Here is a 25,368-nt window from a genome sequence, read left to right on the forward strand (position 1 = left end):
TCAGCTTCAACTTCTTCAAAATCTTCATTGGGATTTGTCTTGATGGCATCAGACCAAAATGCCCTGGGTTGGTTTTCTAAGTCTCTGTGATAAGCAGGTGTCCCCATCTTAGCTGTTGTTAAGCAGGAGTCTTGGCTCACGGTCAGAGTCTAGGACCTGAATTTGAATTGAGAATGAAGTGTTTAGCAGGTTATCCTTGTTGGTACTTTCTTTAAATACTCAAAACAAAGTTTAGGTTTGCAGCCTCGTTCTGAAGTGGTTTACTGCTTAATATGTTTGATGCTTCTGCCCAGTATAGGTGTGGATATAAATTCCAGGTAAGATTCTGTGGCTGATGTATCACATCTGGGGAGGGTAGAGTTTGCAATTTCATCTCAGATTTTCAAAAGAGATTTGAAAAAAAAAAGATAATATATTGATGATTGCAAGAAAAAAATCAACATAGTAGGCCCAGATTTCATACTTTATTCTATGGGAAACATTTAAACCCCAATTGGTTTATGAACAGACCTGGTCTCCTTTCTTCAGTCCATGGTCCAAATGAAATAAAAGTCTATTGTTGGGTCAAGCTAGACACAATGAGGTCTGCGTGCTTTCTTGCCTACTTAATGGCCTTTACCATATGGGAGACTTTCAGAAGGAAAAAAACAGGAACAGTAAAAAGTGGATCTTCTTGCTATTCCAGTGTTCACCGGAAATGGTGTACCAATTAGCAACATTCATATTATAATTTGGGACTGCTTCCATGTTAAGGTTCAGACTGTGGTGACTTTTTGCCTGATTACTTTAGAAGCCAAAACTGTAACACAAGACATGACCGTCTCAGCATCGTGGTACTGGGTGGTTGTTAGTATTCTGGAATCCTGGAGGGTCTGCGTGCTTGCTCTTAATGTGTTTTCATTTGGTCTGAGGCCAGCAACTGCCAGTTCACTACTAATTATAACTTATTGCCTTTCAATGTGAAGAGCATTTCTTTGAGTTGTGAGGAATTCTGGCAAGAAAGAGGCCCCTGTTGTATTTCCAATACGAATGTACAGAAGAGACTTTTATTTATCTCAAATAAAACCTGGTTTTAGTTTTATTTTTGCAACCTTGGCTTTCCTTTCTGTTTCCTTTTGTCATTTTTTTTAATTCTAAAGTTTCTCAGTATTTAAAATGAGAGTTAAACACCTGCATACAGTTTCATAATAATCGATAGCATAGACAACAGCTACAAATAATGTCAGTTGTGATATTCTGCCAATATCTCTCCAATGTCAGGTAGGATTTTTAAGGAGGAATTTGGTGACATGTGTCAGTGCATCTTTCTGTTCTGCACAATGCACCATCAAGTTATTTTAAGATTATGTTTATTTGTTTAATCCAGGGGAGGGTTTTCTTTATGCAAAACATTTTATAGAACTGTTCATTGCCTTATCCTTTTACACTTTATTTCTCTGTGAAAACAAAGAATGGGAGGAGGAGGAGGAAGTCACCAAGGGCTAAAAGATATCGTATTGTTGATAAATTTTACTTGCAATAGACAGAGCCCTTGGGCTTCCACTTTATTGCCTCCTCCTGAAGAAGAAAAATCAACATAACAAAAGTTTGTTATTCCTTCTTCGTGACTCCATAGAAAATCGTTCTGGGTATTATTTTAATGTTATGATACTGTGTATTGATGTTTATAAGATGATAACTCTCCATTCATTGCTGCTCGTGATCCTCAGGTTTAATACTGTGAGCTTAGTCCTCATCTTTGAATTAGCATCTGCGGAAACTCTGCACTGCCTCTCATTCAGCCTTGCCCCATGTGCATTATTTCAGGTGTCCACTGTGACAGCGTGTGTGCTGAGGGACGCTGGGGCCCCAACTGCTCCCTGCCCTGCTACTGTAAAAATGGGGCTTCGTGCTCCCCTGATGATGGCATCTGCGAGTGTGCACCAGGCTTCCGAGGCACCACTTGTCAGAGGAGTAAGTGTCTCATTAGGCAGTAATTTCCACCTTCCCTTCCCTGGGCACCATGTCTAGAATAATGATCTCTGTCCCACCTCTCAGTTTGTAGTGATGTCCTGTTGCACTTGAAGGCAAAAGAGAGTGTAATGGTTCACTTGTCCTTTGCAGAAGTGTGTTGAGAGCACTTCCCTAAGAGCTTCATTCTTTCCAGCCTTCAGAACTCACCTAACAGATGGGGATTTAACCATTTCTTCTCAATAATTACTTCATTGCCTCATTGGCACAACCATCAGGATATATTTCTTCACCCTTCCTGAAAGCTTGCAAATGGTGTTCTAGAAATTCATTGACCTGTAAATATTTTATTCAGCAATTTGGCATTGGCCTTACCTCAATTACCAGACATCAACATCAGCCAAACCTTGAGGCAAATCATTCATCCTGCTAGTAGTCTTAAAATCAGTGCTATGGGGAAAATGGAATTGCAAAGTTGAAAAAGGAGACTGTTGACATTGGTCCTTAAGACTTCTGAGTTAGAGAAGGATCCATAAGATTTTACTTAATCTTTTAGTAAATGCAATAAAAAAAGAATATGTGACTAATTATAAGTTACACTATTCTAATTTTTTAAATTGCCTTTCCCCCATAAGAATTCTATGCAGTTATCATATATTTAAATCTGAATAATATCTTGGCAGGAACTTAAGTATATAGCATTTTGGTTAATCACTTTTTGATTACAGTCATTAACCTGGACCATTTTGAGGAGGGAAAATCTTCAAATTTTGACTGTTGATCTATTTTTATTGCCAGAAATGACTCTTAAAGAATAAAGGATCAACAAATGGTTTGAGAGTACTTATTTGAGACTTATTAGTATTTCAATTTTTTTATCTCTTTATTTATTCAATGAAAATTCCTGGAGCCCTGCTTTATGCCAAGACTTGAGCTAACTGAGGCCTTAAATGGGAAAATAAAGAAGACTAAGACATTTGCTTGCTCTCAAGAAACTCAGAGTTTAGTGGCTTCTTTTCCTCATTAAAGAGTTCCTTTGTTCCTTCGTTGTTCTTGTCTTCTACTTGGAAAATTCTCCATATCTTTTTTACTTTTTTTTTAAGGTTTTGCTTTTTAACCTCTAAAACTTTAACTAGATCCTGATATGGAATGCGAGACAAACGCATCTCAGAAGGATAACTGCTGATTTCCCTTCTGTTTTCAGTCTGCTCCCCTGGTTTTTATGGGCATCGCTGCAGCCAGACATGCCCACAGTGCGTTCACAGTAGCGGGCCCTGCCACCACATCACCGGCCTGTGTGACTGCTTGCCTGGCTTCACAGGCGCCCTCTGCAACGAAGGTAAGGCACGAAGCATCCTGGACAGCTGGGTGGTGATGAGCACACCCTGGAGAGTCTGTCCTCAGGCCTCCCCTTGGCCTTCCTGAAGGCCATGTTTTCAGCTGTCTGCTGGGAATGTCTTCTGCTGTGCGGTGTCTGCAGCTTCTCAGATAGGACTTTGAGCTTTGGAAAAGCTGACTTGCCACTCCAGCAAAATCTTTTTATTCCCTGAGATGAGCTACTTTTAGCTGGACATGTCCTCCCATAAAAAATCAATATGCGGAAGGATTTTAGACTCCCAGAGCAAGAAGTCGTGAAGTCATATTTCTAGAAGTGCAATGATGTCCCCTGGTTTGTGATGCCTTAATGCAAATCTTTGGCTTCATGGATTTGTAAAAATGAGCCCATTCAAGATGAAGGATGCTGTTGAGCAGAGATAGCTACCAATGAGCAGCTGGGCCTGTGACCTTTAAAGTTATTTCCTGTGCTAAGATTCTAGGGTTCTGTGAGAGGGGTTTTGATTGTGAGTTACTGACCTATAGTTTATTCACAGTGTGTCCCAGTGGCAGATTTGGGAAAAACTGTGCAGGAATTTGTACCTGCACCAACAACGGAACCTGTAACCCCATTGACAGATCTTGTCAGTGTTACCCCGGTTGGATCGGCAGTGACTGCTCTCAACGTAAGTCTTGTTTGAGAACAATTAGTAAACTGTTCTTATTTGTTTGTTTTCAGATTCTTTAAGATTGAAGTATGAGTGTTTTTATATAATCAAGAAAGAATATATGACTAATTAAAAGACACATTCTACTTTAAATTCTTTTTTTAAAATTCTTTTTTTTTTTTCCCATTACGACCTCTATGCAATGGTCCTATGTTTAAATCCAAATAATGTCTTGGAAAGAACCTAAATATGTAACATTTTGCTTATCCCCTTTTCAGTGATTCATCATCCATTGAAATAAAGCAAAAACAGCTGTACTGAGAAATCTATTTCTTCATTTTGTGTTTATCTGGAGAGCTAATTACAGAGAAAGAAAAAATGGAATTAAATGATGTGAGCCTTAGAATCCTATTGGGAATCTGAGTGAACTGCCCACCTAATATGCTTAGCTTCACCTTGGCATCACCCAAGTGCCTTCCACACCACTGGATTTCAGACAGGAATTGTGTGACCCTATAAGGGACTATATAGATGACTCTTAGAGCACCCATGTCATGAAAAAAATGACATTGACTATAAGTCATTCATGAATGTTTTGAAAGGGTCAGTGCAATGTCTAAAAGTATTCAACTTTTGATGAAAGAATAGCATATGTATGGGGTAATCTGGTTTCATTCATTATAAATTTTATGAAACACTCTCAGTTTATATTGAATTCCCCCATCATGCACATAAGAGAAATCAAAGAATGACTGTGTGCAGTCGTTTTACATGGCGCTTTATTGATAATTTAATTCAAACTTCACAGTTACAAGCAACCTGCAAATACTAATTGATGAACAATATTTTTTTGCTGGAAGATTTTTTTCTGAATGTTAACTTTTTCCATAAGTAGTCCAGGCTGTACCCCATTTTTTAGGAATAAGGGAAGAGAGCTAATAAATCTCAGAAGTGTAGCTCTTTGGTGAAAGAAGTGTTATGTGATATGATTTCACTCCATTCTGGGGGCATCACTTCAGAAGAAATCAGTCTGTTTAAATCTACATGTGTTGCAAGGGCTCTGACTGATGGTTGGGCATATGGGTTTGGGAAGAGTAAAAGGTCCAATATCATTGTCGTAAAATGATTCATTTATATTGCTCCTTTAAAAAGTAGTCTTTATTTTGGAAATTCGTCCCTTCCTCATTTGGAGGAGGAATGTGCCAAAAGGAATAAAAATAGAAACACAACTATGAATGGAGACTATAGTGTTGCCTGTCCCAATAATCACTCTACAGGAAGCTGATTTATTTGGCAAAAGCCTTTGCTTCTCCTGGGGATCATTGATTTCATTGATTCCCTTATGGACTCTATGGAACCATCTTCATATTTCTTCTTAGCTGATTGTGAGCCTGTCTAAAGAGAGCAAAGTCCTTCACAGTGAAAACACAGACTTTGAAAACTTAAAGGGGTACATTTAAAGGGGCAGGTGTCCTTGGGAAAATGATTTTTTAAAGCACTATCTCTACATTTACCTTTTGGGAATATAAAGTTGAGTGATGCTTATTCCCATTCTCTGATCATAACAAATATAGGGCGAAAAACCTAATGGCAGTGGGTTACCTCAGAAAAATATATTTTGAACATAAATGGGTTGACAAAAGCTGGTTAAATATCATCTAAGGAATAGGTTGTTTTAGGTAAAGAGTGCTTCACTGAGCATCAAATGGGCTAGACGCTTCAACAGTTTTCACCGAGTCTCAGTGTGGCTTTGGGAAAGCTGCATTTGTCTAACAAATAACAAATATTATTATTAATCTATGTGACCTTGTATGAGTCACTATTAACCTTTTGTGTCCTCAGTTTCTTCATCTGTAAAATTAGGGTGTTGTATTTAGAAAATTTGTTCTAATGCTCACTCGAGACCTCAAGTGTCAGCTAGTATTTTCCCCTTGCTCTTGGACAAAAACGGTGCACACAATTATGGGAGAATTTTTTTCATTTAAAAAGTTACTTCATATGTATTATTGATTGTCTTTATTGGTCCACATTCCCTATGGGGTAGCCATATAGAAATTACAGGTGGTCCTCCTTTTATGCAATTATGTTCCTGAAGTATTAATATGAATAAAAAGTATTTTTTGTCAGTGAAATTATTTTACCCCCGATCTTATGTTATTATTTCACAGATACTTTATCTGACTTTCTGATGTCTCTTCAATTGGCAGTGACCCCTAATGATTAAATTGTATTATTTTCTGCATCTTCCAGTTAAGAGTTTTTACAAGGAAACCAATTTTTACATACCGCTGGGAACCTCAATATTTAAAAGGAGCCTAAAGTGGCAGCTCTAGAGTAGACTGAAGAGTACAGGATTTAGAAATTGTGAACATGAGCTACATGGCCTTGGGTCCTTTAACCTCTCTTGAGTCAAGTCATTTTCCACACCTTATCTCTGCTCAAATGTCCTCTCCTCACAGAGGCCTTCCTCAGAGGAGTAGCTCCCAAAATTATTGTCTTCCTTATCCTCCTTATTTTTTTTATAACACCTACCACCGTTGATTTTTCATTTTGTTGGTTGGTTGGTTGGTTTGCCTGCCTCCTCTACCAAAATATAAGCTTCCGGAGGATGGTTTGGACTTTGTCTTATCCTCTGCTATCTCCCTTGTGCCTGGAACAGTGTTGGGTACATAATAGGTGTTGAATGTGTGTTTGTTTAATAACTGAATCTGTAAACTTGAGGTGATTTTTGCCCCAGCCACCTCACTCTGCAGCTGTAAATGAATACATATGTCAATAATGACAGTCATTGTTGAAGTTGACATGGCCATCTGGGATTCAGTGCAGAATTCAGAACAGTGTGCTTTTTTAGTCCTAATGTACACTGCTAACCTCTCACATGCAGGGAGATGTGTAGGGGTGGATGGAATTCTCCCTACTTGATATTGGCCTCAGAACTCTGATGGACTTCTCCACACCTGTAATTTCAGCATGTCCACCTGCCCACTGGGGCCCAAACTGCATCCACACGTGCAACTGCCACAATGGAGCTTTCTGCAGCGCCTACGATGGGGAATGTAAATGCACTCCTGGCTGGACAGGGCTCTACTGCACTCAGAGTAAGTGACAAGCCTTCTGAGGCTCACCAAGGGGAGCCTCGTCCAAGGAGGAAACAGCCTCACCCTCCACATGCGTGACCGGAGCTCAACAAAGGTCCCTGAGGTTGGAGTACTTCCCTCTCCTAATGACCTGTAGACATCTAAATTTCTCTAAGTGATTAAGAGCTACTTCATTCCAAGTATTCTGTCTCTAGGTTCTATCTCCACTGAGGTGGAGCAATGCTATGTGATGGTATGCAGTTTATTTCTCTTCTCTCCTTTAACCAAATCATATTTATATGGATCAAATTCTCAATCCTTTATTCTAACAGCACAAAAGTTAGGATAAGTATAGAGATTAGAAAGGTAGAGAAGACAACAAGCCTCACTGCCTGATTTAATGTGCGCTCTTGGAAAAGGTGGAGTTCCGTGTTTTTCGAACTGTAGCAAGCTTCAGAATCACCTGGAGGACACAACAAACACAGAAGCTGGTCCCACCCCAGAGAGCTGGAAGCAGTGGGTCTGGGCTGGCACCTGAGAATTGCAATTTTTATCAACTGGTAGTAATGCCAGGCTGGGACCATGCTTTGAGAGCCACTGCTCTAGTTCTTTTCCCCATTTTGTAATTCATAGCGTCCTAACCATTTTTTCTTCCATTAGGCTTTTAGCATGATAGGATATAATGTGCAAAGTACTTACTCCAAAGCTGAGCATCATTGGGGAAGGAAGATTATTTTCTGCCCTCTTACCTTTGGTTGAATAAAGGAGACAAGAAAGGAAGGCATGTGTTATGGTTAAGTACTAATAATAGCATATATTTTAAAATAATAGCAAGAAGCTGAGGAGGACAGATGGGTCTGAAATTGAGCAATTCTTATTTAATACTAATTAGAGTACATAATTAAAGAATAGGCTGAAGAAGTCTTTAGAAACTTTCTAGAAGATAATGTAGACCTTGAACCAAGAGTTGAAAAGGATAATTGGCAAGGAAGGTGGCTGGCCCAAGCATATTCTTCAGAGTTCGTATATGTATAAATATTGTTTAACTTCTTAGAGAAAGGTACCTGTAAGATATTATTTATAATTCTAAAATTAGAACGTGCTTCAAACAGAGAACCCTTTTTCAAGTGCAAGTAACATGATATAGTGGGAACAACATGGGGTCCGGAGCCAGACCTCCCTGCATTTGAATCATGGCCCTGCCGTCCTGCCAGTTGCCAGCTGTGTGACTTAGGGTACTTGGGGCTTAGTTCCTGTCTACAGGATGGGAATATCCATCCCTGCATTTCTGGCCTGCTGTAAAGATTAAACAAGAGAATGCATGAAAGGAATCTGGCACAGAGTAGGTGCTAAATAAATGCATGACAGCAGGGGGTCATCAGTGCATACTGGCATCTGGGCACTGCCTCTGCTCCTTGAAAGTTCCATAAGAAAATGAGAAAATGAAAAGCATATGTAATATTTGGAAACAATCATTGAATCAGCCTGCATTGAATCTTTCATCACGCCAGAAATCCCCAAGACACTCTTGCAGGGCAGCTGCCAGCCCATGTAAGCCAACAGAATTTGTGGGTGTCTTTAGCTCAAGAGACTCACCGGTCCAAGCATTGAAAATTATGCAGCAGTGTGAAGGGTTATTGCTTTTTACAAAGCACCCGTGAAGTACAATTGTTTTTTAAGGTAAGCATCCTAGTACACCTCTTCAGGGAAGTTGATATTATCTAAGATAATAACAGATATAGTGGACAAGGCTAGTAGCAGCAATAGAGATGTTCTGTACTACAAGTAAAAAAATACAGTTAATTTTAATATAAAGTACCCATCTCAGACCATTGGAATTTGAGTCCAGGATTCTAGTAGAAATGTGAAAGAATGAAAGGAAATGTCCTATTCTTCCAGGATTGAAGGGATGTTTTGTTAGAAGGCATTAGTCTTGCCTCCAGGGGTACCAGTGATAGTTACACTGACAGAAATGGAACTCTTCTGCCTCCTACTTATGAATTACAACCTCCTTGCAAGAGCCCTGTCTTGGGACTTCAAAGAAGCTCTTGTGGCAAGCTGAGATATATACTATTCACTGTATTCTCTGATGGCTCGGTGTCATTCAAGTTTAAACCCAAATATGTTGGAGGCACGAACCTCCAAGTGTTTCTCTTTAGCAGCAACTTGACTCCTGCTGTCCTCCCTCCTCCCACAGGATGTCCTCTAGGGTTTTATGGAAAAGATTGTGCACTGATATGCCAATGTCAAAACGGAGCTGACTGCGACCACATCTCCGGGCAGTGTACTTGCCGCACTGGATTCATGGGACGGCACTGTGAGCAGAGTAAGTATGAGAGTGTGGCTTCACTGGGTGGTATTTTTTTCCTCTAGAATCACATTTCCTAGATGCCAGGAAATATTAAGGCAGAATTCACCACTCCTAGGTTGTTTGAGCTGATGGCTGGTTACTTCTCAGCATGACTGACTTCGCCTCCCAGAGGTCAGGCCTCCCTGGGATCATCACTGGTTACTCACTGCTCTGGGTGGAGGTGTGACTACAAGAATGAAGACAAAATTCAAGTTTTCCATTCTGTTCTTTTGGGCTCTCCCTTCCTCTCCTTCTTATTTTTGGAATGTGGCTGCTCAGAGCTTTAGAAGATCCAGTCGAGCTTTCTTCATGGCAGAGGCGGGACCCGGGTCTCGCATTGGAGGACAGTACATTCGGTGGGGAGGAGGGCTGGTGGCCCAGGGCCAACCCCTGTTGCTGGTGAGGGAACAAATCCATGCAAACATTGCCACCCTTTCAACAACCTTCTCTAGATCGTACTTTTATACTGCTTCCATTAACAACTTCTCATCTTAGTCTTAACAACCTTCCGACAACATACTGCCTTAAAATTTTTTTTAAGTCCCACTGGGGGAGAATATGCCATTGGAATTACTCATCCTTATGTTTTTATTTCCACTCCACTAGCTATGCATCCCCTCACAGAGTTATAAGAACATTAGTCTTAATAAAATTGAATATTGCAAATTAGTTTATTATTCCTTTCCTCTATGACTTTCTTTCAGTATTCACGATAAATAAATAAGGGCTTAGGGCTGTATCAGACCCACTTTCTTATGATAAAACGTTTTAGGCAGGAAAAGGCGAAGAATAATTCCTGTTCACCAGAGGTTGTACCCTTGGGAAGGATCTGCCAAGGTTATGGCCATAGGAGTGGTGTGGCCTGGAAAGATTGATCAGGATAGCAGGACTCTGATAATAAAGCACCCCTCCCCACCCCACTCCACTGGCACCTCACAGAGCCACTCTGAACCTGGTTGCCTCAATCTTATGTGCTAAACCCTAGGGTATTTTTGCATATCCTCTTTCTAGCAAATATAACAAAAGTGACATCCAGGAATCAGCTCACAACAGAGACAGCCCAATTTTAGTTTTGCATCACTGTTTCATTGATCATGAAACAGATCCTGACTGAGTGACACAGTTGCATACACACCTCTGTTGTGCATATAAATATTGTGTGTCTGTGTATAAATGTCTAAATATGCATGGAAACCAGAATAGGCTCAAAATTTTACTTGAATACCAGATGACTGGTTAAGGTCTTATTAAATAAGAAAACCTCTTAAGTGCTTCCATGATTACTCTCAACAGCAAATTAAAGTGTCCCTATTTTTGGAGACTTCTCCCAATGCTTATTTGTAAACAGAAACCCTGTGTTTGACAAAGAATTCTAATAATAATAGCACATTGCCCCCTGCTGCTCACTTTATGAAAAATATCAGTATTTTGTCACGAAGATTTTTAGATTTAACATGCCTACACTATCCTTTGAAATTCATGCTTAACTCTTATTAAGACCACATCATAAGAATCCCATTACTTTTGTCTTCGAGACTTCAACAAAATCCAGAGTTTGAATCACTCCATAGCAAATGAAGTTCTTACCTAGAAAATCAACAAAACTTGTTGTCTTCCTCTTCTCCTATTCCTGGCTAATTCAATTGAGAATGTGCGTTTATGAAGATCCCTGAGCCTACAGTAAAATATATATGTTCTCAAGAAAGCGTCTTTAGTTTATGCTCTTCAGTCTAGGCCCCTTCCAGCCCACAGTTTTGCCTGGTGGACTTGTCTCAAATTGCCCTTAGTGATTATCTTCATCTGTTCCGTGGGAATTCCAGACTCTCCATATACACATCATAGAGGTAAGTACGTAGCAGCTGAAAGTGTCAGGAGCTCTAATGTTGCGCAGCCCTGTCTCTAGCCCTGTGCAGTCTGGACTGTGAGTGCCACCATGATTCCAGGAATGCTGTCCAATTCTGGGACACTCTTGGGGGTACAAGTCAGCCTCAATAGGAATCCCCTGAAAGGACTCAGCTCTAGATGTGCAGGGCTTGCAGTCAGAGACAGCCTTGCTCCAAATTCCTGAGGTTGGAAAGCTACATTTGACTTTCCTTCTCCAGAGTGCCCTGCAGGAACATATGGCTATGGCTGTCGCCAGATATGTGACTGTCTGAACAACTCCACCTGCGACCACATCACCGGGACCTGTTACTGCAGCCCCGGATGGAAGGGAGCGAGATGTGATCAAGGTAAAGATACTAGCTAATGTTTGTAGCACTGTAGTATTGTGTGAACACCATGTACCAGGCAATGTGAAGTATTTTCACTTATGTTATCCAGCATAATCTTCACCACAACTCTAAATGGCATAATTGGTTACTTATTTAATTGCCAGATGAATGCCTTATTGTTGCTCTCCTGCAGATAAAGAAACAAAAGCTTAGAGAGGCTGAGTAATTTTCCCAAAGTCACATAGCTAATATCTAGAATATGTCACAGCTTTTGTGCCAGATTTTTGTTATTCCAAAACTCATGAACTTTCTACTGGGTCTACAGTTTTTTTTCAGCTTTATTGAGGTGTAATTGATACACAAAAAACACACCTATTTAATGTGTACAGTTTAATAAAATCTGGACTATCTATATACCTATGAAACCATCACCATAATAAATGAAATATCCATCACCATGTGTTTCCTCATGCCCCTCCCTACTTCTACCACCCCTTAAACCCCAGGTAATCACTTATCTCTTTTCTGTCAGTATAGATTAGTTTTCATTTTCTAGAATTTTATATAAATGAAATCATACTGTACTCTTTTGGGTCTGGCTTTGTTTCTCAGCATAATTATTTTGAAATGGAACCATGTTGTAGCACATATCAACAATTCAGTTCTTTTCATTGCTGAATACTATTCCATTGTATGGATATACTATAATTTGTTTACCTATTCATGTGCTGATGGACATGTGGATTGTTTCCAGTTTGGGGCTATTACAGATAAAGCTGCTATGAACAAGAGTGAATCAAGTTTTTGCATGGACATGTGCTTTCATTTCTTTTGGGTAAATACCTAGGAGTAGAATAATTGGGGTATATAGTAGCCATATGTTTAAATTTTTGTAAAACTTGTGCCCCTGGTTTTTAATTGGGGTGTGTGTCATAACGATCTGGGAATAGTTGTCAGGTACATGGTCCTATTTGGGAAATTCCGATTCTGGGGTTGGAGACTTTGAGAAAGTGCTTCTGTTGGTTCTGAAGCGTGCCCTCCAGAGAGCCACAGCTCTTACTGCATGTGGTACTCCCTGGTAGGCAATAAGCAGATAGGCTATAAAAGGCTTTAGAAAACTGATACACTGTTGTAGATGGAGTAATCTTAAACTGCAGACCATGTAAATATTTACGACATTTAATTTCTTTGGTAAAATAACTTTTACATGCTTATGATTTACATTTGACTGTCATAACAATAGAATGCGATCTTTCATTATCACATCATAATTACAAATACTCTGTAATCTCACTGCATTATCCTTGGTGGTCTGTGTTTCACGGCAGATTGTTTTGTAAGAAGGTCCTTCAGCATTTAGAATCATAAAATCATAGGAACATTTACTTGAGCTGGAAGCAGTGACATGGAGGCCTCTTTTCTCATTTATAGATGATAAAACTGCAGCCTGAAAGCTTAAGGGAAAGTTCAGAATATCTAGGTCAATTTTTTTAGATGCCAGATTTCTTGAATCTCAACCCATGCCTTTAGTGTCCTCACTTGATGGACCATAAGGAAGAACTACGTAATGCCGAATTTTGAATTTAATGAGTAAGGTATTAGGGTAATGCTATCAGGTATTATCAGGACAAATGTTTCTGTCATGGAAAATAACTTTGCACAGAACAATATCTTCCGAGGTAAAAGACTCACTGAAATTAGCAAAAGGTAGATCCTGTTCTTAGACTAGATTTATAATGGTGTTATGCTTGCTTGGAAGGAAAATTATTCTTAGAAATGCTAAGGATAGACATAAAATTTGGTTAAGCAGTTGGGACATTTAGCATTTAACTCTGCATAAGCTCAGTATTGAATAATAAATAAAGCAAAATAAAAATTAGATAAATTGTTATCCCAAATTAACTGCCAGTCTAAGTATTTAATCGGAAATATATAAGAAGCTCTCAAACCCTACTGTTGAATCTCTTTGGGTTCAGAAAATCTTGTCTCTTTCTTTATATTTTTTTAGGGACGGAGTCTTGCTATGTTGGCCAGGCTGGTCTCTAACTGCTAGGCTAGATCAGTTCTCTCGCCTCAGTCTCCTGAGTAGCTGGAACTCCGGGCACGCATCACTGTGCCCAGCTTCTGTCTCTTTTTGAGGCTTACAGCAGACTTTCTCTGGGCATGGATAGGCTGACAACATCTGACAATGAGGAATGTTTGCTTTTTCTTCCTGCTCTGTTTCCAAATTAATGTTTTATGAACTGAAAATATGCAGGCATTGGCACAGAAGGAGGTTTTTGTAACTAGAGATCAAACATTTATCCAGCACATTGTCATCCTTTCTCAAGTCTCTCTTTTCTTTTTCTAGCTGGTGTTATCATAGTTGGAAATCTGAACAGCTTAAGCCGAACCAGTACTGCTCTCCCTGCTGATTCCTACCAGATCGGGGCCATTGCGGGCATCATCATTCTTGTCCTAGTTGTTCTCTTCCTACTGGCATTGTTCATTATTTATAGACACAAGCAGAAGGGAAAGGAATCAAGCATGCCAGCAGTTACCTACACCCCTGCTATGAGGGTCATCAATGCAGATTATACCATTTCAGGTAAGAGCAGAGGCAGGAGAGGCATTTTGCTTCTTGAAAAGTTGAATTTCATCCTGGTTCCTTAAAACTGGGTATTTGGCTGTGCTGTCCATTGTTTCTGTCAATTCTCATTGAGAGAATTCTATGTTTGGAAAAGGTATACATTGCTAGAGATGAGTTTTTTATTTCAACAATAGTAAATTGTCATTCTGTGGTTTGCTATGAAGGTTTTAAAATTGAGCTCATTGTGTTTGTGGTTTAGATTTAGGGAATTTCAATCCATAAGGAGCTTTGTATCCAGCCTCAAGCTTTTGTCATATGTGAGGGGGGTGGGGAGGAAGAGAGGATGATAAGTTTACCAAGGTCATGGATCAGATTAGGGAGCTGGACCAATTCTCCTGTCTCTGAATGAGGGTACTTTCTATGTGCTTCCCAACCTCTCCCTAGGCCTACCCGAATCGTCAACTGGAGGCAACCAAGTTATATCAGAAACAGCTTTTTTGGTATTAGCAAGAACCAAGGCAGCCCTTTAAGAAAACTCTTTTGATTTTTTCTGTTCTGTCACAATGCCTCATAAAAGAAAAAATAAAATTATAATCAATCATCAGTAGAAGCAACCACTTACATGGAGGAATTTAAAAGCTTAAAATCTTTATTACTTTTTGGGTGATTATTGAAGGCTTTCTGGTTGGTTACATGTTTAAAACTACAAAATTCTGTGGAAATATGAGAAGTAGCTGATTTACATAGTAGTGCATTTTCAGTGCAGAACTATTGTGTCAAGAACTCAAGTGTTTAAAAAAAAGGAAAGTTGCAGAGTAGCTTCAAATGATGCCTTCCCAGCTGTACAAGACCCAAAGCAAAGAGCAGTTATCTGTGGATACTGTGAATAAAAGTTCTCTGAAAAGGAATTTGGAGGAAAGAGATTTTATTCCAGTGAACAGTTTGCAAACCCAGGAGTTGCAGCCAGTGTAAAATGAAGGTGCAGTTCAGAGAACAGAGGGAAGGCTTGGATCGTATAGCAAAAGTCCCCACCCAGCTTCCAATCAGGGCCTTTTAGGCAAGTGAAGGATTGAAACTGGTTTAATTCTAATTGGTCAGTGCAGCTGAGTGCTGGTTGGTTGACACAGCTGAACCCTGATCATTTGATAAAGCTGAGCCCTGATTAGCTAAGGCAGGTAAGCTCTGATTGGTTGGTTCAGCTGAGCTCTGAAAGACCCAAAGATAAAAAGCTAGGTTTTCAGGGAACTCAGAGTACAGGTGTGATCCTTCATCAGCAAAGGCCTGCTTGACTCTGTTTTAAATTTAGGCCTAGTTAGCCACTCCTATGGATCTTAGATAATTGGTTCTTTCAGTCTCACGTTTGTTCACAAGCTTTCATACTTTTCCAAGGAGGCAGTTAGGAAGGTAGAGGCCTGTTGCTTCTAGAAGCTTTGCTGAGTAGGCTGGGCAGGAGGAGATTCTGCCCAGCTTGTGATATGGAAGCAGTCCAGACATTTGTTCTATTATTTATTTATTTGTTTATTTATTTAGAGACGGAGTCTTGCTCTGTCACCAGGCTGGAGTGCAGTGGTGTGATCTCGGATCACTGTAACCTCCACCTCCGCGGCTCAAGCGATTCTCCTGCCTCAGCCTCCCGAGTAGCTGGGACTACAGGCACGTGCTACCATGCCCGGCTAATTTTTCTGTACTTTTAGTAGAGATGGGGTTTTACTGTGTTAGCCAGGATGGTCTCAATCTCCTGACCTCGTCATCTGCCCGCCTTGGCCTCCCAAAGTGCTGGGATTACAGGCGTGAGCCACCTTGCTGGGCGTGTTTTGTTGTTTTGATTTCTTTTCACACACATTTATGCGAGCTTGCTGCCTTAACCATTTCCTTCCCTTCTTGCAGGAACCCTTCCTCACAGCAATGGTGGAAATGCTAATAGCCACTACTTCACCAATCCAAGTTACCACACGCTCACCCAGTGTGCCACATCCCCTCATGTCAACAACAGGGACAGGATGACCTCCACGAAGGTGAGAGGAATTGGCTCAAGTCTTTGAAAGTGGGCTGGGGAGAGAGGAAGGGAACCAGCATTTATTGAGGGCCGCTGTTCACCAGAGGCTGTTCTAGGTACTTTACATCTATTATCTAATTTATTCCTCTGAACAGTCCTCTGAGTGTGCTTTGGGAATCTCACGTTTACTGATGAAAACCTGAGTAGTGGGGAGTTTAAGTTACTTCCAGACATAGCTGCCCGATAATGAGTGAGGCAGCTGCTGTGTGAGTCAAAGTCTCTCTGTCTCTATGATCTGTACTGTTTCCATTACACTGCTTTAGAAAAAGGTTTCTAATTTTACATGAGATTTTAAAATAATGACTCATAATGACATTAACAAAAACATAAAGACCTATAGCAGAATCAGCCGTGGGCAAAATCTCCAAGTGCGTCTCTTCTGACCGCCCGTCCTCCAGTAGCCTTTCCTGGCCACCTGTGCTTTAGTAACAACAACAGTAATAGGCACTGATTTGGGTTGAACCACATGAAATTGCTATTTTTGTAGGTCAACAGTGGTCACATAGCAACAACCTAATATTATGTGCCAAGCATTTCTAATCACTTAAGAAATATAAACTCATTTAATCCTCACACCAGTCCTATAAATCAAGAGTGATTATTATGTCGATTTTACAGATGAGGAAACTGAGTCACAGAGAGGTTGGAGACAGAGCCTCTAGAACCCAGAGCTGCTACTCTAATAGCACCCAACTCACCTTGGGTCTTCCCCACAATGCTCTGAAATCTCAAACATTTCTTTCTTCCAGTCATACCCAAATTATATTTCTAATCTCTGTTGTCTAATTCCAGTGCTCTATTAGAAAAAAAATCAAGCTAATTAAATTAATCCAGTTGTAATTTAATTAATGCAGCTATAGATTTTAATTATAGTGCTTCATGGTTAAATATCACTCCACATTCTCCAGAGACTTTCACATTCATCAATTTATTTGTTCTCATACAAATTCAGGGAAGGAGGCAAAGCAGATAATCTTATCCTCATGTTTACGCCTTAGGATAACTGCTAAGAGTCACCTGTGATTCACACAAACATACAATTTTTGATGGGAGAGCTTAGACCAAGAGTTCTTTTTTTTTTTTTTTTTTTTCAAATCAAAGTTACACGTGTATAAATCCAAATAAGGTCTAATTGGCACAGGATGACAGAGTGAAATGAAGATCTTGAGGTGGTGGAGGGAGTAGTTAGGACTGAAGGACATGAACTCCTGCCAGCTTCCAAGTCCCACCAGGTTACAAGCAGTCACCTCGGCCCCTGAGCTCAGGCCACTCTAAGGACTGGTCCTCAATATGTGCCCTGGACTTTTCCCCAGGTCCATAACGCTGTGCTGTGCCGCATTGTATTTTGTTTTTAATCTTTCATTGTTTATATTTTTAACAGTCGAAAAACAATCAACTGTTTGTGAATCTTAAAAATGTGAACCCTGGGAAGAGAGGCCCTGTCGGGGACTGCATTGGGACATTACCTGCTGACTGGAAACATGGCAGCTACCTCAACGAGCTCGGTGAGTTCTCCCAACGCACGTCCCCAGCAGCACCTTGACCTGTCAGTCCCTGAAACAGTCACAGATCTCTATTTGTGCCAAGGTGTTTTATTGAAACCTTGCATCAAAAAGCACAGTAACAGAATTATGCCTAACACCTGTACAGGGCTAACTACTGTCCTAAGGGCTTTATCTATTCAACAAACATTTATTGAGTTCCTACTATGTGCCAGGAATTGATCAAAAGAGATTGGGATCTCTGTGTGCTCCTAGCTTACATTCTTGCTCTATGCCTGTTAATTTAATTCTCACAAGTACTCTAATAGGTAGGTACTATTGTTATCACCATCTCCATGTTACAGTTGTGAAACTGAGTCATAACAAGGTTATGTTACTTGCACAGGACCTCATCGCCTATTAAATGTTAGAGCTAGTATTGGACCCTGTCAGCTTGGCTCCCAGCTGTGCACTCTTCCTTGTTCTCTTTTGATATAGGGTATCTGTACTTGAGATCCCCTTCCCTTTCAGGTGAGGAATCAGAGATACCAACAGGAATACAGTGGATCAGTGGTTCTCAAACTTTTTGAAATTAGGACTCCTTTACATTCTTAACATTTATTGAGGAACCAAAAGAACTTCTGTTGATAGGGGCTGTATCTATTTATATTTACCATATTAAATGAAATTTAATATGTAAATAAAAGCTGGAAAAAATAGAATATTAATTTATTTAAATTAATAATAATCACGTTTCATGATAACATAAATTGTTTTTATAAAAAATAACAACATTTTCCAAAACCCTTCAAAATTAGTGAGAAGAGCAATGCTATTTTACATTTTTATAAAAAAATCTCTTTAATGTCCAGCTTAATAGAAGATAGCTAGATTATCATGTCTGCTTTTGCATTCAGTTGGTTTTGATCTCATACTTTGTGTAGCTTCTGAAAAACTCCACTGTACACTTGAAAGAGAATTAGAGTGAAAATGGCAAATATTGTTGTATTGTTATGGAAATAGTTTTGCAGCTGGGCACAATGGCATAGGCCTATAGCCCCAGCTACTTGGGAGCCTGAGGCAGGAGGACTGCTTGAGCCCAGGAGTTTGAGTCTGATCTGGATGACATAGCGAGACTCACCTATTAAAATATATGTGTGTATATATAGTTTTGATCTCATAGGCCTTCTGAAAAGGGGGCAGGAATGCTTGGTCCATACTTAAAGAACTTCTGTGATATACCATTAATTATGCAGTGCAGTTTCCAAGCCTGTACCCCATATTTTCAGAGAGGAGTTTGATGATGTAGTAACTTACAGGTGTGCAGTGTCTTACGGATAACAAATCCTTTAACGTACATTTATTTGGAGGTAGGTGCCAGAAATCCCAGTTAAATTTGAATTTCAGATAGATAAGTAACAAATATTTTTTGTATAAATATATCACAGATATTACATGGGATGTACACTAAAGATTATTTGTTGTTTCTTTTAAATTTTAATATAACTGACCTTTGTGTATTTTCATTTGCTAATGTTTTGTTTTGTTTTTGTTTTTGAGATAGAGTCTCACTCTGTCATCTAGGTTGTAGTGCAGTGGCACGATCTTGGCTCACTGCAAGATCTGCCTTCTGGGTTCAAGTGATTCTCCTGCCTTAGCCTCCCAAGCAGCTGGGATTACAGATGTGCACCACCATGCCCGGCTGATTTTTGCATTTTCAGTAGAGATAGCGTTTCTCCATGTTGGCCAGGCTGGTCTCAAACTCCTGACCTCAAGTGCTCTGCTTGCCTCAGCCTCCCAAAGTGCTGGGATTACAGGCATGAGCTACCACACTTGGCCTATTTGCTAAATTGGATGATCCTCCTGGGTGGACCCTCTCCCATGAATCTTGTTTTGTAGAGGAATAAACTGGGAGGCACAGAGAGGTTAACCCTCTTGTCTGAAATTTCAAAGAAGGAAAGGGGTAAAGCCAGATTTCAAAGTTGGTCTTCTGACTGCCCCCCTTAAACACTGCTGCTTCTGTAAGCAGTGTCAAGTTCTCTGAGCCAGTCATAGGAACTGATCCCTGTGGGAATGCCTCTTTCTATGGAAATAAAAATGTTTTAGTGGTGAATACAAATTCTTATTCATTTCCATAGTGTAGTGGTTATCACGCTCGCTGTACAAATTCCTAACTTTTATCTGCATTCTACACCATTTTTATCAATAGGATGAGTATTTCTAACCACAGTAAAATTATTTACATATGAGACTCACAATATGCTTATTGGTAACATCATCTAACATTAAAGGAGACTTTTTAGGAGTCTTAATTACATTTATAATTTAGCTCAAAGGAATATATGAATGGATATTCAGCAAAATACCAACCAGCGCTAGTGAAAGAAAAGTCTTCTTGTTCTATCTTAGACCATTGTGAAGACTCCAGAATATACAGCATCACTGTATTGGTCATATATAAACGTCTCTGCTTTCTGGCTCAATGAGACCCAAGGGACTGAGTGTTAGGAACATAGACTCTTCATTGGAAATTCTGGATCTTCTTGGTTTGTTCTCACTCAGGAATAATTCTGCATTTAACATCCCTTTAAAGTTGTTGCACAGAAAAAGTTCTTCACAAAGGACAGAGTCAGGCATGTTATGGGTGATAAAGTGTACAGGTGCTTTAAATGATGGAATAGTGTATCTGAAAGAGCCTTGAACTAGACACAAAAGGCCCTGAGATATAGCACTGGGCCAATCACTTACCCTTGATTTGTTCATTTGTAAAATGGGAGTAATAACCATGTGCTGGCTTGTTGAGTGAATTAAATTAAACCAAGCATTTGAAAGCCTTGCCCCAGGGATTGGTATATATACGAGTTTATAGGTAATCCTGACTGCTCCCTCATTAAAACAGCTCCCTGATCCTCCAAGGCAATGAAGAGAGAATCTGGCAGGGATGTCTGGCCTCATAGCCCCAGCTCTTATTCCCTAACTTACTATCTGCTCCATGCTGGTTCTCTCTTTCACACCTTGGTGGAAGGCTAGCCACTGCACAGCTAAGATTAAAATGGACATTTAATAAGACTTTGCTACAGTCTGGAGATGGCCAAGAGTATTTGGCAAAGAGGAGCATAGACAGAGCTCCTTGATAAAGCTGTTCTCAGAGGCCACAGACTGTGCCCCATCTTCATGGGTCCTCTTTATAAAGTCTGGGAATTCCCAAGACCACCCTGACTTCTGACATCAGTTACAAGTTGAAGGATCACCAAGACCACCCTCAGGATCAACATTTTGCTACAAGGACTCACTGAACTCATTGGATGGGCATTCTCATGGTTACAGTTTATGGGGGGCTCAGTCATATAGACATGACTGACTCCCATCATGTAGACATGATTGACCTTTAGTCTTTCCCCTTCCAGAGGTGGAGATGATACCATATGGCCCAAACCCCCCACCATAAATCACTTGGTTATACTATCCAGTGTATCCCTGGGCCTCCAGGTGAACAAAAGCACTCCTATTGGGCAGGACAGTCCAAGGACTTCAAGATCACCTCCCAGGAGCTGAGGGCAAAGGCCACCTCTTTCTTTGATAAGGTTAATTCTTCACTACACTCCCATTTATGCTGCCTCCCTGCATAACCGTGTGCCCTTCCCCCCAGCTATGGGCTTGATTAGACTCTTCACAACCCAGATGCAAGAGAGTGTGCCTGAGAGAGAAAAATATTCCCATTTCCTGTCCCATGCTGATTCATATCTGACAGACCCTCTCCCTTTAGGAGAGGCTGCTTCCCTCTCCACAACAGTGTGCGCTTACTCAGTGATCCCCATAGGACACCAACATCAGAACTTGAGCTTAACATCACTCTAAGAGATGCATGCACAGTGGCAAGGATATCATTTCCTTAACATTCTCAAATACTTACCTGGAATGTTCATTGCTAGTCGTTACTTTACTCTCTGCTTTTAACCTAAGTCTGTAACATTCTTATTGTATTGTATTGTATTGTATTTCAAAAGATTAGTAATGAAGTTTTGCCATATTGCCCAGGCTGGTCTCGAACTCCTGGGCTCAAGCAATCCATCCACCTCGGCCTCCCAAAGTCCTGGGATTACAGGCATGAGCCACCGCACCTGGCCTGTAATATTCTTTTAAAAGGCAATTGAAAATGCCTTGGAGTGCTTAAGGAAAGACTGAAGCAGAGGGTAGTATAATGCACTGAGTGTTAGAGTAATTGACACACTTCATTTGTATGGTGCTTCAGAGTTTACAAAGCCTTTTCATATGCTCTGTTTCACTTAATGATGACAAAAACCCTGGAAGGCTGGAAGGCAAATTTTGTTTTCCCCATTTTAGAGATGAGAAAATTGACACTCAGAGGGTGGAACATCTTGCCCAAAGTCATGTGGCCAATAAGTGATAACATGTAATTCCTTTGTCTCCTAATCTATAGTTTTCTCCTTTTTGTCACAACACAGCTCCAATAGAATAATTGATTCCCATGCAGTATTAACAATGCAATTTTGCATGTATACACCAGATAGTATAAAATGGGCTAGGTAATGTCCTCTTATTTTGTTTTTAATAGTGCAAATTTGTGATTAAATGCTTATATTTTATACAACATGCTTGTGACCTGATTGATTTCTGTAAGTGGTTGCACGTTCTCTCTTGCCTACATGCTCAATTTTTCCAGCATGAGCCGGAACACTCCTATTTCCCTCCCCACACCCACGAAATAAAGGCTGGCCATTTTCCAATGAGAAAGCAGGGTTTTTTTGTGTGTATCTAGGCTTATACACAATTATGTCCCCATACCTGGAAAAGTCAAATTATTAAAAGCTGAATAAAGAAGGGCAAGAGCTAGTATCACCTGTAAAGTGTGAGTCAACAGTGTTCAAAGCTTCCAGTCTCCAGAAAACACGCTTATAGTGAAGACAATAATATAACTGAATAATGATTATTGGGAAAACCATTTGAAAACCATCAGAGTCTTGAAAGAGCTGCACATAGGTATGAAATGTCAACTCTGGTCTTGGCTGTATCCTTTCTTTTCACTGTGCAACCTTGAATCAAGTATACTGATTTATCTCTGGGCCTCAGTTTCTATCCTGTTTTGACTAGCTTTTCCTGAGTCACTGTAAATGACTAGGTGAATGACCAAATGTGTGTGTGTTTAATTCTAATCACTGGGGACATCTGGGACAACTGATCTGGTGTAATGGCTTGAAGAGCAGCAGCCTGGTTGTTTGCTGCAGTGGGAGATCCTCTTCCAGGACCTTGGGATATTGGATGGGGTTTTTCTTCCTTTCAGTTCTCACTGGGTGTTTTTTTCTTCCTTTATTACAGGTGCTTTTGGACTTGACAGAAGCTATATGGGAAAATCCTTAAAAGGTATCGTGTAAATTTGAAGAAGAAATCAGAAGCACAATTAAATTTTTTTTAACCTCAAAGACTGAAATATTTTTTAAACAAGCTAGAATGGCAAGAGAAAATATAGAATTTTTAGTGTGGTCAGTTACTACAGCAAACACACAAACATATGTGACTGATATCAAGAAAGTGACCAGAGGTGGTCCTTGGTAGAGCTTAAGTCTTTGGGGAACAAAAGATTCAGTTTGCTGAGGAAACATTCATATTTCATTTGAAAGAAATATGGCTTATGGGGAGACGGAAACATATAAAGGGAAATAGCAGGAACAATAAGAAAAGATCCACATGGTTACATGTTGACCAAGGTCTGCTGTTTAGGATGGGTGTGCGTGATTAGGTGCCTAGTACAGAGCTTTTACCAGGAGTCCTCCCAGCACAAATCCCTTCTTGTCATGATAATAGAGCCCTCTTGGTGCTCCTGGGGCCATCAACAGCTGGTTTCTTGATTGAACTTCTATAAATTTTCTATTAATAAAATAGAACGTAATTGATTATATTTGAATGTGATCATAAAAATGAAATCAGTTAATGATATTGATATCAGTACTCATCTTGGAGAGGAGCTAAAACTACTTTAGGGATGGGTCATTTTATAGCAGATTCTCTCCAAAACAAGTGGAAAAGGTACAGTATTATTTTCAGTGTGTAGAATTATGGAAACCTAGCTATAAAGAAGAAAAGTAAAATATCACCAAGAAAAGATGTTGCCAGTGACACAGTATTAGCTTTCTCTTCTCATTTCTCTTCACAGACCTGGGAAAGAATTCTGAATATAATTCAAGTAACTGCTCCCTAAGCAGTTCTGAGAACCCATATGCCACTATTAAAGACCCACCTGTACTTATCCCTAAAAGCTCAGAGTGTGGTTATGTGGAGATGAAATCGCCGGCACGAAGAGATTCCCCATATGCAGAGATCAATAACTCAACTTCAGCCAACAAGAATGTCTATGAAGTTGGTGAGTTCTCTTAACCATAGAAAGAACTGAGTGCATAAGTTTTTAAAAACAATTTTAAAGTCTTTACAAATATAATAGTTGCAGGTCATAGAAATCTTATTGAAAATAATGGTCCATATTTTATTTTATTTTATATTTTTTTTGAGATGGGGTCTCTCTCTGTCACCCAGGTGGTGTGCAGTGGCACAGTCTCGGCTCACTACAACCTCCACCTCCCGGGCTCAAGACATCCTCCCACTTCAGCCTCCCAAATAGCTGGGACCACAGGCACGCACCACCACGCCCAGCTAATTTTTTATATTTTGGGTAGAGATGGGGTTTTGTCACCATATTTTATTAATAGATGTGACCTGTGTTTTTAGCGATCATATAAATTGGTGCCAAAGGAATTTTCCAGGGAAAATATCATTTAGAAAAATTTAAGGTAAATTTTCTTTATTTTTCACATAATCATCCATCTTTTGTTTTGTAACCATAGTGAATATTTTGGCACACATGTGGATAGCATACGTATCATATTAGCTAATATATCTAGTTAGCCAAAACAAGTGGTTCAAGTGGATTAAACAGGTGATTCCATTTCCTGGTTCATTATATTAATATAATGCATTTAGCAAGACTGAAACATTTTACTTTTAAACTTGTCCAGTATAGCAGTAATATTCTCTGATGTGAATGTGATGCAAATTAATGTGAATTCAATTTAAAATTGGAGTTATTTTGATTGTCTTTTGCAAATACCACTTGGGAAATGATAAAACATTCCACCACTACTGCTGGCTAAACAACAGGGCTATATATTTTCATTTCTCTCTCTCTCTCTCTCTGTCTCTATTTCTATATCTCTCTGAGTATTATGATTTTAACTTTAAAATATTCTCTACTACTTGTAAATGAACTGCCTACTTTACTACTAGTAATTTATTTTATGCCAGATATGTCCCCAGGAAAAAATACACAAAATAATTTATTTGTAAAGTATTAAGACAGCTTTTTAAAATGGAAGTCAAAGTGAACTAAATTTATTTTTGGAAAGTCAGTAGCAATTCTCCTTTAAACTGTCCCACAAACCCGCCACAGTAGGATGGGAACTCAAATGAGAGCCTGAGTCTTGAGTCCTAAAGTTGTGAACTTGTTGAGCATTTTCTTGAACTGAATTAACGTTTGAGAACGTCAGTCTTCTCACCTGTGGAATAAGGGGCTTGGCCTACATTATCGCCAAGGTGTTTTTCAGACCATGATTTATATCCAGGATTCTGTATATTCCCTTAATGTCTTTATCCTGATTATGTGGTCATCCTTTTGTTCTGA

At 39.7% G+C, this 25,368-nt stretch overlaps 1 protein-coding gene across 4 annotated transcripts in view; it reads left to right on the forward strand.

Annotated features, from left to right (window-relative positions):
• The window catches only part of MEGF10 (multiple EGF like domains 10), a 244,996-nt gene that overhangs the window by 213,406 nt on the left and 6,222 nt on the right, over positions 1 to 25,368 (forward strand). For all 4 annotated transcript variants that reach the window (XM_054555890.2, XM_054555891.2, XM_054555889.2 and 1 more), the window contains 11 exons: positions 1,807 to 1,953; positions 3,155 to 3,289; positions 3,822 to 3,950; positions 6,902 to 7,030; positions 9,207 to 9,335; positions 11,462 to 11,590; positions 13,923 to 14,159; positions 16,029 to 16,156; positions 17,579 to 17,702; positions 23,016 to 23,060; positions 23,851 to 24,057. In XM_054555890.2, the coding sequence (XP_054411865.2) occupies positions 1,807 to 1,953; positions 3,155 to 3,289; positions 3,822 to 3,950; positions 6,902 to 7,030; positions 9,207 to 9,335; positions 11,462 to 11,590; positions 13,923 to 14,159; positions 16,029 to 16,156; positions 17,579 to 17,702; positions 23,016 to 23,060; positions 23,851 to 24,057 (1,539 nt within the window). The remainder of the gene's footprint in view (positions 1 to 1,806; positions 1,954 to 3,154; positions 3,290 to 3,821; positions 3,951 to 6,901; positions 7,031 to 9,206; positions 9,336 to 11,461; positions 11,591 to 13,922; positions 14,160 to 16,028; positions 16,157 to 17,578; positions 17,703 to 23,015; positions 23,061 to 23,850; positions 24,058 to 25,368) is intronic.

This window comes from Pongo abelii, chromosome 4 (genome assembly GCF_028885655.2).
Source record: "Pongo abelii isolate AG06213 chromosome 4, NHGRI_mPonAbe1-v2.0_pri, whole genome shotgun sequence".
In the NCBI taxonomy this organism is placed as follows: Eukaryota; Metazoa; Chordata; class Mammalia; order Primates; family Hominidae; genus Pongo; species Pongo abelii.